The following is a 22,352-nucleotide window of genomic DNA, read 5'->3' on the forward strand; positions in this document are numbered from 1 at the left end:
AAGGGTAGCGCTCCAGCCAGAAAAGGCTGGGACTGGCTGCTTTGGGTGGAGCGGATCCAGACAGAGCTAGGGCTGTGTGTGTGGCAGAAGCACCAGCACTGACCGTGACCCTTCGTGTTAGGGACTTTGATTTGCACGCTGAGGATTGCGTGAACCATTTCTGTTATTAAACCAGCCCGAGGTGGGGGTGCTCTGAGCCAGAAGAGAGACTGTGGAGTTCCTATAGAGTACACAAAGGGAGGCTAACAGGGGCAGGGTGGCTCTCTCGCCCCTAGCTCAGTCCCTCTCTTCCTTTAGGTAGGGAGTCCCCAGGCCCCAGCGCTTAGCAAGCTGCCCTGTTGCACAGGGCCAATGCAGCTGTGGGATTCCTAGAGGGGGAAGGAGGCCATGGACGGGTCTCAGAGCTGAAGAGAGAGGTGACCCCATACATGTAGAGCACTGCTATCATTCGCTGATATTTCATCTGCTCATAATAGAGCTGATCAAAACCAATGTCATTTGAATCTTTGTCCAGTGAAAACTTGCCTTTTTTCACAACTCAAAACTTTTGTGAAAAGTTTTCATTTCCCTGAACTAGTTCATTTTCTCCTCAAAAATGAAAATCTCCGCATTTCAAAAATGTAACTTTTCTATTTGTCCCTTTCTCCCACTTTTCCCCTTATTTCTTTTCACCTCTGAGCGCTATAAAATGAATATCTAGGGTTTGAGGGGTTTCTGTAGGGCTGTCAATCACAGTTAATTCACACAATTAACTCAAAAAAATTAATCGCAATTAATCACACTGTTAAACAATAGAATACCAACTGAAATTTATTTCATATTTTTGGATGTTTTTCTACATTTTCAAATATATTGATTTCTTTTACAACGCAGAATATAAAGTGTGCAGTGCTCACTTTATATTATTTTTATTACAAATATTTGCACTGTAAAAATGATAAAGAAAAGAAATAGTATTTTTCAAGTTTCAGAGTAGCAGCCGTGTTAGTCTGTATCCGCAAAAAGAACAGGAGTACTTGTGGCACCTTAGAGACTAACAAATTTATTAGAGCATAAGCTTTCGTGGACTACAGCCCACTTCTTCGGATGCTATATGCATCCGAAGAAGTGGGCTGTAGTCCACGAAAGCTTATGCTCTAATAAATTTGTTAGTCTCTAAGGTGCCACAGTATTTTTCAATTCATCTCATACAAGCACTGTAGTGCAATCTCTATTGTGAAAGTGTAATTTACAAATGTAGAATTTTTTTGTTACATAACTGCACTCAAAAACAAAACAATGTAAAACTTTAGAGCCTAGAAGTCCACTCAGTCCTACTTCTTGTTCAGCCAATCGCTCAGACAAGCAAGTTTGTTTACATTTGCGGGAGATAATGTTGCCCGCTTCTTATTTACAATGTAACCTGAAAGTGAGAACAGGCGTTCGCATGGCACTTTTGTAGCCAGCATTGCAAGGTACTTACATGCCAGATATGCTAAACATTCGTATGCCCCTTCATGCTTCAGCCACCAGTCTGGAGGACATGCTTCCATGATGATGATGTTCATTAAAAAACGTGTGTTACTTAAATTTGTGACTGAATGTCTTGGGGGAGAATTGTATGTCCCCTGCTCTGTCATAGCAGACTCAGATGATGACCCAGCACATGTGGTTCATTTTAAGAACACTTTCACTGCAGATTTGACAACATGCAAAGAAGGTACTAATGTGAGATTTCTAAAAATAGCTACAGCACTTGACCCAAGGTTTAAGAATTTGAAGTGCCATCCAAAATCTGAGAGGGACGAGGTGTGGAGCATGCTTTCAGAAGTCTTAAAAGAGCAACACTCTGATGCGGAAACTACAGAACCTGAGCCATCAAAAAAGAAAATCAACCTTCTGCTGGTGGCATCTGACTCAGATAATGAAAACCAACATGTGTCGGTCTGCACTGCTTTGGATTGTTATTGAGCAGAACCCATCATCAGCATGGACGCATGTCCCCTGGAACGGTGGTTGAAGCATGAAGGGACATATGAATCCTTAGCGCATCTGGCACAGAAATATCTTGCGACGCCGGCTACAAGAGTGCCAGGAGAACACCTGTTCTCACTTTCAGGTGAGATTGTAAACAGGAAGTGGGCAGCATTATCTCCTGCAAATGTGAAAAAACTGGCTTGTCTGAGCGATTGCTGAACAAGAAGTAGGACTGAGTGGATTAAAGTTTTATGTTGTTTTATTTTTGAGTGCAGTTATTTTTTTGTACATAATTCTACATTTGTAAGTTCAACTTTCATGATAAAGAGATTGCACGACAGCACTTGTATTAGGTGAATTGAAAAATACTATTTCTTTTGTTTCTTTTTTACAGTAATAAAAATAAATACAAAGTGAGCACTGTACACTTTGTATTCTGTGTTGTAATTGAAATTGAAATCAGTATATTTGAAAATGTAGAAAACATCCAAAAATATTTAAATACATGGTATTCTATTATTGTTTTACAGCATGATCATGCAATTAATCATGATTAATTTTTTTAATCACGGAATTAATCGCAATTCGTTTTTTTAATCACTTGACAGCCCTAATTTTTTGCTTTTATATTTATTTGTTTCTCTTTTCTTTTTCCACTCTGTAACTTTTTCAAAACTTCCTCAACTTTAGAAAAGTTACAAAATAGCCAAAGGAAAAAGGAAATGCTGTCATTCTGCTACTCCTCCACCTTTCCAAAGTTAGAGAAGTTTTGAAGCTTTACAGGTGGCAGCATTAGTTTAATTTTTTCCTTTTGCTGCTCTGTAACTTTACAAAAAGTGGAGAAGTTTTTAACAATTTTAGAGTAGCAAAATGAGAAGTTTGGGGGGGTGGAACTAACAGTTTAGGGGGAAAATAAAATCCTGGACATCGTGTATTTAATTGCATTTAGTGGCAAGAAGGAAAAGGATAGGAAGGAGATAAATGAAGATTTAAAATTTTGAAAATTTACCAAGAAAGTCAAAAAAATGACAAATTGCTCTCTTTCGAACCTCATGAAATGGAACCAACTTTGAAATTTCAAATTTTTCCAAAAGCATTTTTTCATTTTCTGGCCAGCTCTCCCGTGTAGCATCGGGGGCATGAGACACATTAATCCTGCATCTGTTTTTGGGGTGCAACCTGGCTGTCCATGCTCAGACTATGAAAACATTGTATGTAGCTTCACCAGGCCTCCTCGAACCCAAGCCCCCTCTTGCCAACTTGTTCCCTGCCAACCAGCTGCTTCCACACCCCAGCCAGCACTGTCCCTCCGGGATGGGGGACCCCACTTGCTTCCCCTTCCTCTCCATCCCACAGGTAGCATCACAGGGGCCTCCACTCCAGCACAGCTGCCATGGAGGGGAAGAGAGAAGCCAGGTCAAGCGTACCCTGGCACTGAGAGTGGGAAGGGAGCGGGGAGGTCAGGAAAGGCTGTGTGTGGAGCAGAAAGGAGAGGCTGCAGTGGGGAAGAGATCAGGTAGGAGGATGGAGGGAGAAGGGGCAGGTGTAGCAGGAGTGTATAAGGGCACAGAAGGTGGTGGGTGGGTGAAGATGCCAGTGGGGGCAGGCAGGGTAGATGGAGCCTGCCAGGCCAAGGAGGGAGTGAAAGGCAGCTGTGCTGATGGGGACGCCACAACCCTTTGATCTGGGGGCAGTGCCGTGGCGCCGTTAACATGGCATGTTGAGATGAAAGGGTTAAACCCAGCCATTGCTAGAACCTGTGGGGTCCGGGCTACAGAGGCAGGCAGCCGGCAGACAGAGAGCGGCGACCTCTCTCTGGCGTCTCTCAGAGACATACACTACCGCTCTGGGGATGGGCCACAGGGCTCCAAGCCCCGGGGGCTGAGCTCCACGGTAGAGGGAACATCAGCAGTGAAATGTTGGTGAAATCAGTGACTCGGGCAAAGCTCCCAGACGTTAATGGGAGTTTGCAGGAGCTGGGGCTTGGGGATCTGGCTGTTGAGGGGATGTGTCAGGCCCTCAGAGTTGTCACTGTGATTTGAGCGTTACCTCGAAGCCAGGGAGATGGTGAACAGCCGGCTGTGGAGAGCAAAACACAAACAGTCAGTGGATGATCCCTGCATCAAGTCACCAGAGAGCCCCTGCTCTGTTATCTGCGAGAACGTTCACACCCTCACAGCCAGGCCCGGCTCCCAGCAAAGCCAACTGACTTCCCAGGCCTCTGGGGACCTATGGTAAGGCCACGTCCCTGGGCGGGTCATTGTCTGTGGGGACTGAACCTGGGACGGCTAGATCAGAGTGCACGAGTCTCTACTGGCTGAGCGACAAAAGATCTGTTAAGATCAAGCCTTTATAGGCTCGTATGCACCTATGTGGTCTGGCATGGGCTGCGCCGTCACAGATACCTGCCTTATCTCTGGAGACGTTAACACACGGCAAGGCCAATGAGAGTGTCAGATTCAGTATCCTCCATCGGCCCCACACAACCATCCCCCCCTTCCTCTCCTGGCAGCCACTCACCCAGGCTGTTCTTTCCGGCCAGAAATGTTACCTTGGCGCTTGCCAAGGTCAATAGCTCTCACTGGCCAGCTGGCTCGGGGTGCCCACGCACTGGGCAGCCTGTCTCGTTCCCCAAGGTGTTTTTCCCTACCGCACAGCTCCTCCTGGCTTCTTCCACTGTCTGCCACGCATGAGCCTACCCTATGTGGAGGATGCCCTGTACCCACCCACAGCCCCAAGCTACGTCCCTTAGCCCACCGCTGGTAATGAGGACATCACAAGTGCAGACCCCGGTTCTGATTCCCGCATGCCCCGCTTAGATCCTGGAGCGGGGAGGGAGAGAGAAGCAGCAGGGAGGAGGGAACTCAATGAGCGACCTTAACATTTCCTGGGGAAGCAGCCACTTCCCTCGCCTTCCATCCCACCCACTCTCCCTGGCACCGGGACAATCCTGGGGAGCAGCCAAACCTGGGTGAGTGGAACAGCACATGGAGGTGAAGACGGTGAGGGGGCGGCCTGTGCGTGGTGGGGGGTAAGATAAGCACGTACAGGGCCAAAGAAGAGTCTCTCCCAACTGGTTTGGGGCCAAAGACCGGTCGCTTTCCCATCCGCTTGTTAAAGGGCAGACACTCGACTCGGTCGCTTGCTGCTCAGCCTGCTCGTTCTTCCCATCTAGACATAGAAACCTCCGGAAGCTCATTCCGGGCTCCCAGGATAAGCCCCGCAACTGTGGGGAGGGTCCACCGCGTTCTCCACGCAGCACAACGGAGCCGAATCCCAGCTCAGCCCTAACTCTAGAGCCGTGAGCAACGCCTCCATACGCGGAGCTGGGTTCTTCAGGCGTCTGAGAGACTGAGGTAGGGGCAGCCAATGCTCTGGTTTCGCAAACGCCGAATGAAGGAACCGCAGGCCTCAAACGGCAGGAAGTGCCTCCCTTCAGGTGGCTGCTGGGCTAGACAGCAGCAGCCCCGCCTAAACGTGGCAGCCAAGACTGTGGAAAGGAACCGCTGAGATGACCCACGTCCTTGGAATAGCCTGCAGCTGTTAAAGCTGGTTGCAGGCAATTGGAGAGCTATTTTAGCCAGCAGACTGGCCCAAATTGGTTCCCAGCACCTGCACGCTAGAAGCTTGACCCTGCTGAGCACCCATAGAGTCCAATGAGATCTGGTCTCATAATTCCAGGGGAATTCGGACCCAGCCGGGGCAGTCCTTTCCATGCCTCACCTTCTCTCTCTGAATCAGTTCGAAAGCGGCGAGCAGCTCTCCTGCCTTTCTGTTCCCCCTAGCGACAGGGTGCCAGGACAGTCTCGGGGAGCGCTCCAAGCTGGGTTTGCAAATGCAGCGGCCCATAAACTCGTCCGCACCCTGAAAGCAACACATTGGCTGTCATGGCAGTTGCGGAGGCCTCGCTTATAGTACAACTTCTTGGCTTAGATGGCTACCCCCCATCTGTCTCACTTTCTACGGCTAGCCCCTTTCATTCCAACATCAGGAGTCGGGGGGGGAACAATCATGAGATTTTTAAAAATCATAAATTTGGGGGCTTTTAAATATGCCTTCTGGCTTTGGAGCCTTTCGAGGGCATGTTTTTAAGCTTCTCTCTGTAACTATCATGGCTAGAAATGTACATTTTTTAAACCAAAGGTGAAATTCACCCAGAAGCACCTGACTCCAGGAGCTGGCACTTGGAGTAAAATATCACCCACTATCAGCAATGTGCAATAAAATCACAAGAGTTGGCCACACTGTTAAACTGTCTGCAGGGACTCCCAAGCTAGAAAGTCCATGACCATGGGAACGTGCATGACATTTAGGCTTTGAATGAACCGTTACAGAGAGCATGAGTCTCTCTGGCTGACACACATGTGGCTGTAGAGAGACAGAATAACCCATCACTCAGGCCTAGTCAAATACACACATCTGGGCCCTACTTCCCCATATGGCCCCAGGCTCCATCATGACGGAGGGACAGCCAGGCCAAATTTGAGAGAGTGGCGTTGTGACCCAGTGCATACTGGTCACAGCACCACTCAGGCATGGCCCGGCCCCCCCTCCATTATGACGGGGGTGGTCAGGCCAAATCAGGGCTCCCCCCCCAAAATCTGGGCCCAAGGCACACATCTAGTTTGCCTACGCCTTAATCCAGCCCTGTGGATAGGTGTGCACGATGCATGACAACGCTTACATAGGTGTCGTGGTCGTAAATCTCCACAACGATGTTGGGGGGGATGTCAGCAACATTCTGGGGATCCCCAAAGATCTCAATCTCGTAGAAGATGAGAGTCTGGTCCCAGAGGGGATTCAAGGTGTTCTTCACCACCACCGTCTTCTGGCTTTGGTGGAGGAAGGAGACGATGGCGTATGGATCTGCAGCGAAGGGAGGTGGGGAGTTAGGGAAATCACAGGAGTGTAGAGACAGGGCTATGTCTGTCCATACTGGAAACGGGAACAGGAGGAAAGGACAATACGAGGTTCAAGGTGCAGCAAAATGAGTGATGAGCCACTGAGTATTACAGTCTTCTAGAAAGCCCTAGCTGCTCCCATCTCTCCTGGCTCCACAATGGTCAAAATGCTGCTGGCCAAAGATCTATTGTATATATTGTAGCATTAGCACCTCTCATACAAGGGTCTGAAAGTACTTTACAGGCACTGAGAACTAACCTGAGGCAGCACACCACAGCCCAGCAGGTAGGGCACCTAACTGGGCATGAGGAGACCTGGGCTCTACCCAGCTCTGCTGCTCACATGAAGCTGGGCAAGTCACCACTCCATGCCTCAGTTTCCTCATCTGTAATGATGGTCACCTTCTTTAGTAAGGCGTTTTGAGATCTATGGACGAAAAGTGCTAGGGGATGCTATTATCTAGCTCCAACGGCTTAAAGGCTCTAACAGTGGCTGCCTATGCTAGGAAGTGCGGCTTCAGCTCCCATCGGGGTGAGAAGGTGATTAGCAGCTGGTCTGCCAACAGAGACGTGCGGTTTGTGCCCGAGGCCCTGGGTTGGCGGAAGTAAAAACGATGCCTGTGTTATGTGGAAGCTCAGATGACCCTAAGGTTCCCTTCTGGCCTTAAAATTGACAAGCCATTAATGCTGGCTATGAAGATAGAGGTAGGTCTATGTTTCTCATCCAGTACACCAAGGCTTATAACCCTTTAACTAAGTGGTGAGTCAGACTGCAGCAGCCCTATGGGGAAGCAGAACAGTGACTAGCTCCCACGTGGGTATGGAGGGGAACCCCTGTCCCACTGAGATTGGGTAAATTGGCATAGGCTAAGATGGTGGCAGTTCTGCCTTCAGAGCTGGGTGGCTGGCCAGCAGCAGCCACTCTCTGGCCGCCCACGTCTGAAGGCAGCGTCACCGCCAGCAGCAGCGCAGAAGTAAGGCTGGCATGGCACGGTTACTTAGCTCTGGAAGGGTCTGCACTGATGCTGCAAACGCTATGTCTGGTACCAAGAATGGTGGTGTGGGGGTTGTCACAGCCTGAAATATTTTCAAAAGGAAGCCCAGCAAAAAAAAGTTTGAGAACCCCGGGCTAAGCGTCTAGACTGACTTGCTTCTTGGAAAGGGCCCCAAAAAGGGACAGAAGGTACCATGGCTGAGCATGCAGGCGACAGACGGCCTCACCCCTTTGCCTAGTGCAGTGCATTGTTGAGATCAGGTGTGAAGACAAGTCCCACTGTGACCTGCACCCTTAGCCTGCTGGACTGGGAGAAGGAGGTAAGAAGTGCCTAGCGGGCCAGACAGCAAGCAAGGCAATTAACACCTGAAACATGTTGTTTGACACCACTATAGCACCATCCCTCCCAAGCAGCTTCACTAAGTCCATATTCCAAACTTTCCCCTGAAATGCAGCCAGCTCTGGGGAAACGCCTCCCAATCATCCACCGTGCCATGGGCATACAACAGGGAAGAGTATTTTGCCCAAGGGATTCTCAACCTCCATGGAAAGCAGAGCAGGACGAGTGCCTTTGAAGGTCTCACCTGTAAGAACTTTGAGCAAACGTTATTATTCATTATCTGGTAGCACCAAGAGATCCCAGCCAGGGGCCAGGGCCCTATTGTGCTTGACCACGCAGACAACAAAGAAGACAGCCCCTGCCCCCAAAAGCTCATGATCTAACTTGCTTGCAAATCAATGTATCTACCTCAAAAGGACTGAGTAAGCACCCCAGTGAATCCAACCCAGAGAGCGACAGCTTTCTAAGCCCACGGCTTCACCCACTCACCCACCAGAAAGCGGGGGGCGGATTAAGCAGTGCCGTGTGTTCCGCACTCTCTCCCACGCGTTCCTTGGGTATTTCCCCCCCTTTGTTGAATTCCCAACTGATGCAGCTGTGTTTAATGAGCTGAGCTGTTTGGGATGCCACGGGCTACACTACAGCATGGGCAGAACCTCTTCCACTTCTGCACTTTTTTCCAGGACGAGGAAGGCAGCAGAATCCATTACAATAAACAAAAAACCATGTGTTTGGGCCTGGGTTTAAAAAAGCCGGGGGGGGGGGGAGGAGGGACACAGGGGGGGAATTGTCTTTATAAAGCCCTTTTGTTTGGACCCTTGTGTGTGCGGCAGGGTTTATTTTTGTAACGGTGTAAAACGCCCTTAATGAACTATGCTTTGTTAAAGCAAGCGAGATCTTAAGTCCGCATTGTAACATTTTGTTGCTCATGTTGTCTTTGGCTGCGTTTTTCCAAAGGAAGGGACTCCCTCTCTCCCCAGCCAATCCGGAGACACGAAATCACCCCTCTCAAAGCCGGTCTGAGTTTTATTTTAAACAACAAACTCATTGTGGAGGCAGAGAGGAGAAAGGATTTGGGTGGACTCAGACACTATTTGATTGTTCACTCTTTCCCACCTCTCCCCCCTGTTTCAAAATAAAGGGTGAAATAACACCGAAGATCTCCACCCTTCCCCCTACCAGAGTCCAATGAGTCAGAAAGCTGCCAAAGGAATAGAAGGAATATGTTGGTGGCTCAGTGGGGGACGACCGCAGCCTTCTGGCTTCTAAAGCTGCTAGAGAACCCCGTTTTGTGTCTTAATACAAAGGCAGTGAGTGTCTCTTGTCTAATAGTGAGCACTGGGGACTGGGTGTCAAGACTCCTGGATTCTATTTCTAACTCTACTGTTGTACAAACACGTAGGAAGAGACAGTCCCTGCCCTGAAGAACTTACAAGCTAAATAGGCAAGACAAAGAAAGGATTTTTACCACTACTGTACAGGATAGCTGCAGCACAGAGAAATTAATATCACACAGAGAAATTAACAGCAAATCAAAAAAATTGAGCACAAGTCTTCTGAATACCAGCCCAGTATCTTAACCTCAAAACCATCAGACTCCAGTTCGGTGCTGCTAATTGCCATGAGGCTGACAGGGTCCAAAGCCAGTGATTCAGTGGTCACCATTAAAAAGTCAATATTTACTATCGGTTACTGCACAGTGTCTGTGAAATACTGCAAGTTATTGCCTACTCTCAATATAGGGGTAAGCAGTGGTATCTCAAATCTAACTGCCTTTGCCTCTGTAACATCTCTGAGTGATAAGCACAGCTCAGAGGAGGCTGTCACCCTAAACTACATTACAAAAAAATCTTAGATCACTGTAGTTGCAAAAAGAACAGGAGTACTTGTGGCACCTTAGAGACTAACAAATTGTAGTTGCAAAGTCAAGCACGCAAAAGTTAAGACATGCCAGGATTAAAGCTGCCTGTGCATTGGGAGGGAGAAGGATATTGAGAACACAGGACAGTCTCTCTACTCTGAGCTCCCATGCCCAACATCACAGCGATGCTGCAGCCCTGCGCTGGACCATGCTCAGTCAGATGGAATCTTCAGAGAATTCAGCTGCCAAACTCTAACAAGTCTCTACTGAGCATGTGCAAACGGAGACTTATAACTCAGCCATATTTGGGTGTATGATCACAGAGATGGCTGACGGCACATCCCTGACACCATGACGACCCCCTGGCAAATCTCAAGTCCTTGCCCCAAAACATGGGAGCATCTCAATGAAACGGTCATTAAAAACAAACAAACTGTAACACGCCTCTCTTTCCCTAACCTTGTTCTGGGGGAAAAAAACATTTTTTGCAGAAACTTACCAAAAAAAATCAGCCTGAGGCAGACGTCCAGCATGGAAAATTTCAGCCAAAACAGTTAAGATTTGGCAAATTTATAAGCAACTGAAAAAAGGGCCTTGTAATGGGAAGTGTTGGGCAACCTTAATGATAGTCAGTGCTACCAGCTCCGCTGAGAATACAGACAAGTGTTTATTATCACATAAAATGCTCCATATTTCTCGGGATATAAACCACCACTCGTCTGGCTTCTAGTTGGGATGAAATCTTTCACAGTAGGCACGTTTTAATACAATTAAAAAGACAGGATACAGGTGCTCTTAATCCCATAAAAATTTGGTTTGAGTCCCAGCTCCTTTAAGAAAAACACCCCATGCCTTTCGATTCCCCCACCCCCTTGCCGAAGTTTCCAGGGTGGACAGACTACTCTGATTTAGTATTTGGTAGTGAAAATAAATACTAAAGATTTTATAGATGTGCCAGTGTCAGGTATTTTCTTTTCCAACTGGCTTTTCACTCAATTCTTTCATTCACAATAAACACGACGCGAGCCGGGCCTCCCCCTTCAGAAAGTTTCCTTGGTTCACAAGCCCTGGACCTTAAACTCCCTGTTTCTTTGTGGGAAGGAAGAGGATGATTGGAGGGAAGGGAGCAGAGGAGGGATTCAGGGGTTAAGCGGGGAATGGAAAAAGTGATGTTCTTCCTTCATCCCACTTCAATCTGAGTTTATTTTGTACAGTCGCTGGTGTTTTGTTAACATTAACGTTACCAGGCCAGACTTCCAGAAGGAATTCCCTTTCAAATCTCCCTCAACTCTATTAAACAAACAAAAAGAAAGAAAGAAAGAAAAAGGAAGATGGACGGAGGAGGAGAAAGCCAAGGTGCCAATATCCCTGCCTGTTATGAAAGATGGGGCCTAGCGTGGGTTGCCAACCCTCCAGATTGGCCTGGAGTCTCCAGGAATCAAAGATTAATCTTTAATTAAAGATTGTGTCATGTGATGAAATCTCCAGGAATATGTCCAACCAGCACTGGCAACCCTAGGCCTAGCACAGCTCTCCCATGATACATTAACAGAAAGGGCATGGCACCTCTCTGGAGAGATCATCAGCAGGTCTCGGGTTGGTGTCAGCAGCTTCTTGTTTGCACTGAGAACACTGTGTTAAACCCCTTTTGAACGAACGCCCCCCATGAGGGGCAGGCTGCCTGCATGTGCTCTAGGGTCTCTGACAGGATTAGATGTGCTCTGTTAGCATCCTGCGCCGAATAGAGCCGGAGTCATTTCCGACCCACGGTGGGTTGCGGGCAAGGGGAATCAGAGCCCTGCTCTAGGCACAGGGTCAAAATTCTGCTCCTGTTTCCACCACTGTAAATCCAGCCAGTCCAATTAATGCAGGTGTCACAGGGCAGACTCTCTCCCACTCTGGGGTCCCTTAGAGCCTTGGGCGCATCTTGCTTGTCAACACCTCTGGGCGTTTTGTTTTATTGATGTTACCACCACCAAATCCTCAGCACAATCCTTGTGCAGCGTGTCTAACTACAGTGTCCTTCGACCCTCAGCCCTCCCTCCGGGGAGTAGGAGAGCTCTTCGCCTCTGCTAGCACTTCCTTGCACATCCTTCCTGTGCTTTTAACTAGCCTCCCCAGCTCCTTAGCTCATCAACCCCCAGTCTCCTTAGGCAATGAAGTCTTTCCTTGTGGCCCGAACTATTGCTGAAGTGGTCAGCGTGCTGGGTCAGCTACTGGCTCTCAGCACTCTGTCCCACCGGGGTAAATAAAATGAGAAATTGGCAAATTGCTGAGTGCGACTCGCTGCTGAGAGGCTGATACAAAGGGCCGGGCTGTGATCTCTGTTACCTTGGTGGTAACTCCACTGACGCTAATTGAATTGCTCTGGATTTGCACTGGCCAGCATCTCTGAGAACAGCGTCCGGTCCCTGGGGCACCCCGGAGAGGTTCCTGCTGCCAGACAGCTGGCTGGTTCACTCAGCAGCTACTCCAGATGCAGGCATCATGACAGCCTCCTTGGCAGGATGACGCCGAGAGATGCTTACATATGGGAAACTTGCTCTCTCTGTGCCACTCCACTGTTGCTTTTGGTGTGGCGATAACCAGGGGCTGCGTGCGTCCAGCTCAGCTGTTCTCCTAACTCGTCCTCTGCCTGGCTTTACCTCTCCTCTCCTCTCACTGTTCTTGGCCTCGGTGACAGCTGGTGGCAGTGAGTTCCACCGTCTCATTATACCCTGTGAGAGGTCAGTACCATTTCTCCTGTCTTACAGACGGCGTGTGCTGAGCCACAGAGAGGGTAAGTGACTTACCGGAGGTTACGCAGTAAGCAAGTGGCACCACTGGACTCAGACCTCTGGGGAAAAGTCCAAAGAACCAAGTTCTCTGCTTCTGCCGGGATCATCTGAGATGGGAGTTTGTGGTCTGTTCAAAAGAGCTCCGAGACCCATGAAACTCCTCTCAGACCATCCAGTGGGAGAGACTTGGGCTCGCCCCAGACATTGGCCAGATCCACATGAAAGACCGAAAGGCTCCAACCTCCATATCACTGCATCTCTGCCGGCCCTCCCAGACAAATAAGCCCCCAGTGGGCATTCCACATTCAGCTTCTGAAGCTAGCTCCAAGCCCTGAGCAAGCTGGAGGAATGCACATGCCATCACTGCACATGCCAGGCTCTCTCCGTCCTCTGCAGAAAGACACTGAAAACGGGAGAAGGTGAGTGTCCGGGGCAGCACAATGAAGGGATCCGTGCACAGTCTCTCCATTAATCTCAGTGCTGTGTTCACTCTGAAGCTGAATGACAGCCACCTAACTGCCCCCAGTGTTAACCGTTATCGATCAGTTTAAGGAAGGTGCAGGCAATGGGCTCCTTCAGTCAAATGTCCTGCTGTTTTGTCACAGCTGTGGCTCTCAGCCACATGGGCTCAGACAGAGAAGGACCCTGAAGATTTCCCCTGTAACTCACCCAGTCTGACTTTCCACCCCTGTAAAGGCTGAGGTGCTGCTCTTCTTCAATATTTGATTATTACTGCATATAGGACATCCCAGCTGAGAGTCCCAAAATATGTGGCAAGCATCACATGGGAATCACGAGACTGGATCAGCCCTGAGGTCCATCTGCTCCAGTATCCCATCTCTTACAGAGGCCAGCAGCAGATGCTGCAGAGGAAGGTGTGATTAAACTCACTGTAGCAGATGTAAGATCATCTGTCCCCCATGAAGGCCTCATCTTGATCCCTAATAGACAGAGATCAGCTTAAACCCTGAAGCAGCAGGATTTCAAAAAAAAACTGGCATCAACTGTTATACTCTGGATGGTCTTGTTATCCATATAAATGTCCAGTCTCTCATGGAGTCTTGCTACATGCCATCCAGTAGCAGTGAGTTCCACCATCTAATTGTGCCTCACCAGACCCCAGGGGTGGGTCAGGATCATTATTCCCATTTTACAGATGGATGAGCTAAATAACAAAGGAGGGAAGTGACTTGCCCAAGGTCACACAGCAGATTAATAGCAGATCTGGGGAGAGAACCCAGGCATCCTGACTTCCAGTCCCTACTTCATAGAATCATAGAATAGAATCACAGAATCACAGAATATCAGGGTTGGAAGGGACCTCAGGAGGTCATCTAGTCCAACCCCCTGCTCAAAGCAGGACCAACCCCAACTAAATCATCCCAGCCAGGGCTTTGTCAAGCCGGGCCTTAAAAAACTCCAAGGAAGGAGATTCCACCACCTCCCTAGAGAACCCATTCCAGTGCTTCACCACCCTCCTAGTGAAATAGTGTTTCCTAATATCCAACCTAGACCTCCCCCACTGCAACTTGAGACCATTACTCCTTGTTCTGTCATCTAGTACCACTGAGAACAGTCTAGATCAGTGGTTCCCAAACTGAAATGTTACAGGGGGTTCTCGGGTAAAAATTCCCTAATGGTGGAATTAGAGCTGTCCCTAGGGACCCCGGGCAGCATGGGGCCAGCAGCCCAGAGCCCCTGGACTTCCAAGAGCTAAGCAGATCAAAGCAAGCCTATCTATCACACTGAGGAGATTTAAACTTCAAGACTCCTTATAAGAAATGGAAAGGGAGGTGGATATTTTTTGCTGTTTTTAAAATGAAATAGGCAGCTAGTCTTGTTGTTAAAATTATTATGAAGAACAAGTTTAAGCTTTGTTGTAACATGCGCTGTTTGCCTGGATGCTCAAGACCTGAATGCTTCTGCAGGAGGAACTCTTGAGTTGGCTTCTTAAATACTCTTCCTGCTGGTTCACATCTGATACTCCTTGATGAAACATAGGAGCCTTGTCTTCTAACAGGCTTATTCAAAGTGATACAAGCTACCAAAGTGATATCTTGGAAGTGTTGCTGTTTTCATAATATAATAAAAATACTGGAATGATAAGTAATAAATAATAGAGTGTAATAAGCATGTCATAAAAACAAATTTTATATTTCCAAGATCATTGCTTTTATAAATTTATACTCAAGTAAAGGAGAAAATCCCTGGAAATATTCATTTTTAGGAGGGGGTTCACGAGACTTGACATTTTAGTGAAAGGGGTTCACGGGTTGTTAAAGTTTGGGAACCACTGGTCTAGATCCATCCTCTTTTAACCCCCCTTTCAGGTAGTTGAAAGCAGCTTTCAAATCCCCCCTCATTCTTCTCTTCTGCAGACTAAACAATCCCAGTTCCCTCAGCCTCTCCTCATAAGTCATGTGCTCCAGACCCCTAATCATTTTTGTTGCCCTCTGCTGGACTCTTTCCAATTTTTCCACATCCTTCTTGTAGTGTGGGGCCCAAAACGTACGCCAGACACAGTACGCCAGATGAGGCCTCACCAATGTCGAATAGAGGGGAATGATCACGTCCCTCGATGCTCCTACTTATACAACCCAAAATGCCGTTAGCCTTCTTGGCAACAAAGGCACACTGTTGACTCATATCCAGCTTCTCGTCCACTGTAATCCCCAGGTCCTTTTCTGCAGAACTGCTGCCTAGCCATTCGGTCCCTAGTCTGTAGCAGTGCATGGGATTCTTCCATCCTAAGTGCAGGACTCTGAACTTGTCCTTGTTGAACCTCATCAGATTTCTTTTAGCCCAATCCTCTAGTTTGTCTAGGTCCCTCTGTATCCGATCCCTACCCTCCAGCGTATCTATCACTCCTCCCAATTTAGTGTCATCTGTCTTCTATCCACCTTATAGTCCATTCATCCAGCCTATACTTCTTTAACTTGTGCTCAATAATACTGTGGGAGACAATATCAAAAGCTTTGCTAAAGTCAAGGAATAACATGTCCACTGCTTTTCCCGTATCCACAGAGCCAGTTATCTCATCATAGAAGGCAATTAGGTTAGTCAGGCATGACTTGCCCTTGGTGAATCCATGCTGACTGTTCCAATCCATGCTGACTGTTTAGAGAGAGGGATTCACTCACTTTTGACTCCATGTCGTGTGAGGATATAAACACAGAGAGCCATGCTTTAAGCAGCAGCTAGAGAACTCCCTGACCAAGAAACTTCTATGTTTATTAAACTCTCCATTCATCCAGCCCATACTTCTTTAACTTGCTGGCAAGAATACTGTGGGAGACCGTATCAAAAGCTTTGCTGAAGTCAAGGAATAACACATCCACTCATCCACAGAGCCAGTTATCTCATCATAGAAGGCAATTAGGTTAGTCAGGCATGACTTGCCCTTGGTGAATCCATGCTAACTGTTTCTGATCACTTTCCTCTCCTCTAAGTGCTTCAGAATTGATTCCTTGAGGACCTGCTCCATGATTTTTCCAGGGACTGAGGTGAGGCTGACTGGCCTGTAGTTCCCCGGATCCTCCTTCTTCCCTTTTTTAAAGATGGGCACTACATTAGCCTTTTTCCAGTCATCTGGGACCTCCCCTGATCGCCATGAGTTTTCAAAGATAATGGCTAATGGCTCTGCAATCACATCAGCCAACTCCTTTAGCACCCTCGGATGCAGCGCATCCGGCCCCATGGACTTGTGCTCATCCAGTTTTTCTAAATAGTCCTGAACCACTTCTTTCTCCACAGAGGGCTGGTCACCTCCTCCCCATGCTGTGCTGCCCAGTGCAGCAGTCTGGGAGCTGACCTTGTTCGTGAAGACAGAGGCAAAAAAAGCATTGAGTACATTAGCTTTTTCCACATCCTCTGTCACTAGGTTGCCTCCCTCATTCAGTAAGGGGCCCACACTTTCCTTGACTTTTTTCTTGTTGCCAACATACCTGAAGAAACCCTTCTTATTACACTTAACATCTCTTGCTAACTGCAACTCCAAGTGTGATTTGGCCTTCCTGATTTCACTCCTGAATGCCTGAGCAATATTTTTATACTCCTCCCTGGTCATTTGTCCAATCTTCCACTTCTTGTAAGCTTCTTTTTTGGGTTTAAGATCAGCAAGGATTTCACTGTTTAGCCAAGCTGGTCGCCTGCCATATTTACTATTCTTTCTACACATCGGGATGGTTTGTTCCTGCAATCTCAATAAGGATTCTTTAAAATACAGCCAGCTCTCCTGGACTCCTTTCCCCTTCATGTTATTCTCCCAAGGGATCCTGCCCATCTGTTCCCTGAGGGAGTCAAAGTCTGCTTTTCTGAAGTCCAGGGTCCGTATTCTGCTGCTCTCCTTTCTTCCTTGTGTCAGGATCCTGAACTCGACCATCTCATGGTCACTGCCTCCCAGGTTCCCATCCACTTTTGCTTCCCCTACTAATTCTTCCCTGTTTGTGAACAGCAGGTCAAGAAAAGCTCTGCCCCAGTTGGTTCCTCCAGCACTTGCACCAGGAAATTGTCCCCTACACTTTTCAAAAACTTTCTGGATTGTCTGTGCACCGCTGTATTGCTCTCCCAGCAGATATCAGGGTGATTAAAGTCTCCCATGAGAACCAGGGCCTGTGATCTAGTAACTTCTGCTAGTTGCCAGAAGAAAGTCTCGTCCACCTCATCCCCCTGGTCTGGTGGTCTATAGCAGACTCCAACCACGACATCACCCTTGTTGCTCACACTTCTCAACTTAATCCAGAGACTCTCAGGTTTTTCTGCAGTTTCATACCGGAGCTCTGAGCAGTCATACTCCTCTCTTACATACAATGCAACTCCCCCACCTTTTCTGCCCTGCCTGTCCTTCCTGAACAGTTTATATCCATCCAAGACAGTGCTCCAGTCATGTGAGTTATCCCACCAAGTCTCTGTTATTCCAATCGCATTATAGTTCCCTGACTGTGCCAGGACTTCCCGTTCTCCCTGCTTGTTTCCCAGGCTTCTTGCATTTGTGTATAGGCACTTAAGATAACTCATCGATCATCCCTCTTTCTCAGCATGAGACAGGAGTCCTCCCCTCTTGCACTCTCCTGCTTGTGCTTCCTCCCAGGATCCCATTTCCCCACTTACCTCAGGGCTTTGGTCTCCTTCCCCCGGTGAACCTACTTTAAAGCCCTCCTCACTAGGTTAGCCAGCCTGCTTGCGAAGATGCTCTTCCCTCTCTTCGTTAGGTGGAGCCCGTCTCTGCCTAGCACGCCTCCTCCTTGGAACACCATCCCATGATCAAAGAATTCAAAGCCTTCTCTCCAACACCACCTGCGTAACCATTCGTTGACTTCCACGATTCGACTTCCATTATCCTTCTTCCCAGCTTCTAGCCTACTTCCAACCATTAGACAACACTCCCCCCACCTACAACTAGGACTGGAACATAGGAATTGTGACTCTCATACCCTCCGCTCTAACCATTAGCTTGTACTCTTCAAGGTAGGCAGAACCTATGATGTGGTGATAGAATTCCTGGTTGCAGTTTAATGGACTATAAGGTGGATAGAAAGCTGGCTAGATCATCGGGCTCAACGGGTAGTGATCAATGGCTCCATGTCTAGCTGGCAGCCGGTATCAAGCGGAGTGCCCCAAGGGTCGGTCCTGGGGCCGGTTTTGTTCAATATCTTCATTAATGATCTGGAGGATGATGTGGACTGCACCCTCAGCAAGTTTGCAGAGGGAGGAGTGGTAGATACACTGGAGGGTAGGGATAGGATACAGACAGACTTAGACAAATTAGAAGATTGGGCCAAAAGAAATCTGATGAGGTTCAACAAGGACAAGTGCAGAGTCCTGCACTTAGGATGGAAGATTCCTATGCACTGCTACAGACTAGGGACCGAGTGGCTAGGCAGCAGTTCTGCAGAAAAGGTCCTAGGGGTTACAGTGGACGAGAAGCTGGATATGAGTCAACAGTGTGCCCTTGTTGCCAAGAAGGCTAATGGCATTTTGTGCTGTATAAGTAGGGGCATTGCCAGCAGAGTAAGGGATGTGATCATTCCCCTTTATTCAACATTGGTGAGGCCTCATCTGGCGTACCGTGTCCAGTTTTGGGCCCCACACTACAAGGATGTGGAAAAATTGGAAAGAGTCCAGCAGAGGGCAACAAAAATGATTAGGGGGCTGGAGCACATGACTTATGAGGAGAGGCTGAGGGAACTGGGATTATTTAGTCTGCAGAAGAGAAGAATGAGGGGGGATTTGATAGCTGCTTTCAACTACCTGAAAGGGGGTTCCAAAGAGGATGGATCTAGACTGTTCTCAGTGGTACCAGATGACAGAACAAGGAGTAATGGTCTCAAGTTGCAGTGGGGAAGGTTTAGGTTGGATATTAGGAAAAACCTTTTCACTAGGAAGATAGTGAAGCACTGGAATGGGTTACCTAGGGAGGTGGTGGAATCTCCTTCCTTAGAGGTTTTTATGGTCAGGCTTGATTTAGTTGGGGATTGGTCTTGCTTTGAGCAGGGGGTTGGACTAGATGACCTCCTGAGGTCCCTTCCAACCCTGCTATTCTATGATTCTAAAGGAAAGAAAAGAGGCCCCCAGAGTGGTGAGTGAGGCTATGTCTACACTACGGGGGGGGGGGGAGGGGATCGATTTCAGATATGCAAATTCAGCTACGGGAATAGCGTAGCTGAATTCGACGTATCTGATCCGACTTACCCCGCTGTGAGGACGGCGGCAAATCGACTGCTGCGGCTCCCCTGTCGACGGTGCTTACTCCTACCTGGGCTGGTGGAGTACGTGCATCGATTTGGGGATCGATTATTGCGTCCCGACGAGACACGATAAATTGATCCCAGAGAGATTGATTTCTACCCACCGATCCGGGCGGGTAGTGAAGACAAGCCCTCAGTGGGGAAAGTGGAAAGCCAGGGAGGAGGCCTGCAAAAGCTGCAGCAGGAAGGAGGCAGAGCCCTGTCTCAACGCAGCAATGGAGCCTATAGCGCAAATGGTGCCACTAGAGACGTTTGATTTTGCTGGATGTTTTGATCCCTGCTGGATCCGTAGATCTGAGCGATTCCAGGTGGCTTCTGGTTTAACAGAGAAAGCACAAGGATACCAGGTAAATGCCCTCAAATTTGCCACAGGTGATGCTTCTACTGCTGTCCTACGTGTCTTACTTCTCACTGGTGAAGAAAAGAAAGCATACTCGAAAGTGAAAGGCTTTTGATGCCCATTTCTTAGGCAGAGAGAATATTACATCCGAAAGGGCCAAATTTATAGGAGGTGCCAGGAGGAAGGGGAAACAGCTGAGATTTTTATTCCTGCAGTTCATAGTCTTGCTGAACATTGCAAATATGGAATGTGAAAAGGAGAACTACTAAAAGACAGGATAGTTGTTGGTATAAGAGACACCCGTTTATCTGCACAGTTTCAGTTAGACCCAGATCTCACAGTAGCAAAAACTATAGAAAAAGTGAGACTGCAAGAAACCATAAGGAACAGCAGTGTGACTCACAAGCTAGCAGCCTGGGGGGCATGGGAGAAGGGATTGCATCAGACCATATTGACACAGGAAAGAGAAAAGACCCAAATGTGAAAGGTGCAGTCAGACCAAATTTACAACCTAAGCCCTGGTCTACACTGGTGGGGGGGCGGGCGGGGGGGGAATCGATCTAAGTTACGCAAGTTATTCACGTAGCTGAAGTCGACGTACTTAGATCGACTTACTGTGGTGTCTTCACCGCAGTGAGTCGACTGCTGCCACTCCCCCGTCAACTCCCCCTGCGCCTCTCGCGACGTTGGAGTACAGGAGTCGATGGGAGAGTGCTCGGGGGTCGATTTATCGTGTCTAGACTAGACGCAATAAATCAACCCCCACTGGATTGATCCGGGGGGTAGTGTAGACATACCCTAAGAACAGTGCACAAGTAGAGAGTGGGAGACCAAAGAGCCTTAGTAGGAGGGAAGCTTGGAAAAGCTGTGGACAGTGTGGCAAGACACTAAGCCATAGCTGGCAACAATAGCCAGCAAGACAGATGGAATGTGAGAGAGGCCACAAAATGGGACAAAATGCAGGTTATCAAGAGTAGTGGGAACAATTTAAGAGGGAACTGCTGTTATCAGATGATGACTCCCTACTGCTGAGACTATATCCTCAATAGAACAGGCAACACCTTGGTTGAAACCTTAAATTCAAAACTGATACTTGGGCAGCAGTCACTGAAATTCCAAAAAAAGTTTATAACTGATCCCGTGATGAAGAAGATCTGCAAAGACCAAATAAGAATCTACGTGGGGCGAGGAAGACTATACTGGATGGTTGAGGCCAATTTCTTGAGAAACTGGAGAAAGGATGGAAAGTTCTTCAACACATAATATATATAATACAAGGACTGACAACTCCCCTACAGCCAAATTCAGGGAAGGCGTTACTCACCTAACCCAAACCCAAAGATGTTTCTGCCGTAAAGAGATTCCCAGGCATCACAAATCATTATGGGAACCTCTTACCAAGCGTAGCTCATTTAACAAAACCCTTAAGGGATCTCCTGAATGGTCACAATATGTAGATCTGGGGGAGCACAAAACAAAATGCATTTCATAAAATAAAAGAACTATTGACAACTCCACCTGTTTTGGCACAATATTTGGTCAAGTATCCAACAACAGTAGCGGTGGGCGCATCTTCGTATGGTTTAGGAGCAGTGCTCACACAGCCAGGAGGAGATCAGAGACCGGTTGCATTCATACCAAGAAGTGTCACAGAAACCGAGCAGCGGTGGAAAAGGAACTCTAGGAGTCACTCGGGCCTGTGAACGGCTCAGTGCGGGTCTGTTTGGCTTGAATTTTAATATAGAAACAGACCACAAATGCTTAGTTGCATTATTGGATTCGAAATCACTGGATGACCTTCCACCTAGGATTCAAAGATTTTGACTATGGCCGATTCGATTTTCATTCACCACTGAACACAGATCAGGGAGAGCGTTCAGGGAGGCAGACATTCTACCGAGAGCCCCAGAGGAGCAGCCACCAATGGAAGAGGAAAAGGCTTTGAAGAAAGATGACTAAACTGACCTTTTTCTGGCAGCAATTCCAGCATCTGCCAGCTGACTTCAGCAAATCAGAGATGAACAACTAAAGGACGAGATCTGCCAGAAACTGACTCCCCTCTGCCAAAGAGAGTGGGGTTGAAGGAGTCAACTGCGAACAGACCTGCTACCATCACATGACCAATGGCCGGCTTCTGCGGGGATGGTGCATTCTTATCCCCACGGTATTTCAGAAAGAGATGCTCTCCAAATCCATGAGGGACAACAAGGTATAAACAAGTGCAGGGCAAGAGCCCAAGAATCTATGTGGTGGCCCAGTCTGAGTAGGCAAATTCAGACCTTAGTAGAGGGCTGCAAGGGCAAGATAGGTAACAAGTCGGGGAAACGATCACCAGGACCGATACTCTCCACAGAACTACTGACAGACCTTGGCAGCGACTAGCCAGAGAGTTGTTTTTCTGTAAAGGACACACCTATTTTATTGTAGTTGATTACTT

General features: G+C 48.0%; 1 protein-coding gene across 13 annotated transcripts in view; it reads right to left on the reverse strand.

The window, feature by feature from the left end:
• Positions 1–22,352, reverse strand: part of DYSF (dysferlin) — a 291,329-nt gene that overhangs the window by 100,951 nt on the left and 168,026 nt on the right. For all 13 annotated transcript variants that reach the window (XM_065597358.1, XM_065597356.1, XM_065597357.1 and 10 more), the window contains 3 exons: positions 6,641–6,822; positions 5,680–5,820; positions 4,006–4,035 (listed from right to left, as the gene is read on the reverse strand). In XM_065597358.1, coding sequence (XP_065453430.1) covers positions 4,006–4,035; positions 5,680–5,820; positions 6,641–6,822 — 353 coding nt within the window. The remainder of the gene's footprint in view (positions 1–4,005; positions 4,036–5,679; positions 5,821–6,640; positions 6,823–22,352) is intronic.

This window comes from Chrysemys picta, chromosome 5, assembly GCF_011386835.1.
Source record: "Chrysemys picta bellii isolate R12L10 chromosome 5, ASM1138683v2, whole genome shotgun sequence".
NCBI lineage: Eukaryota > Metazoa > Chordata > Testudines > Emydidae > Chrysemys > Chrysemys picta.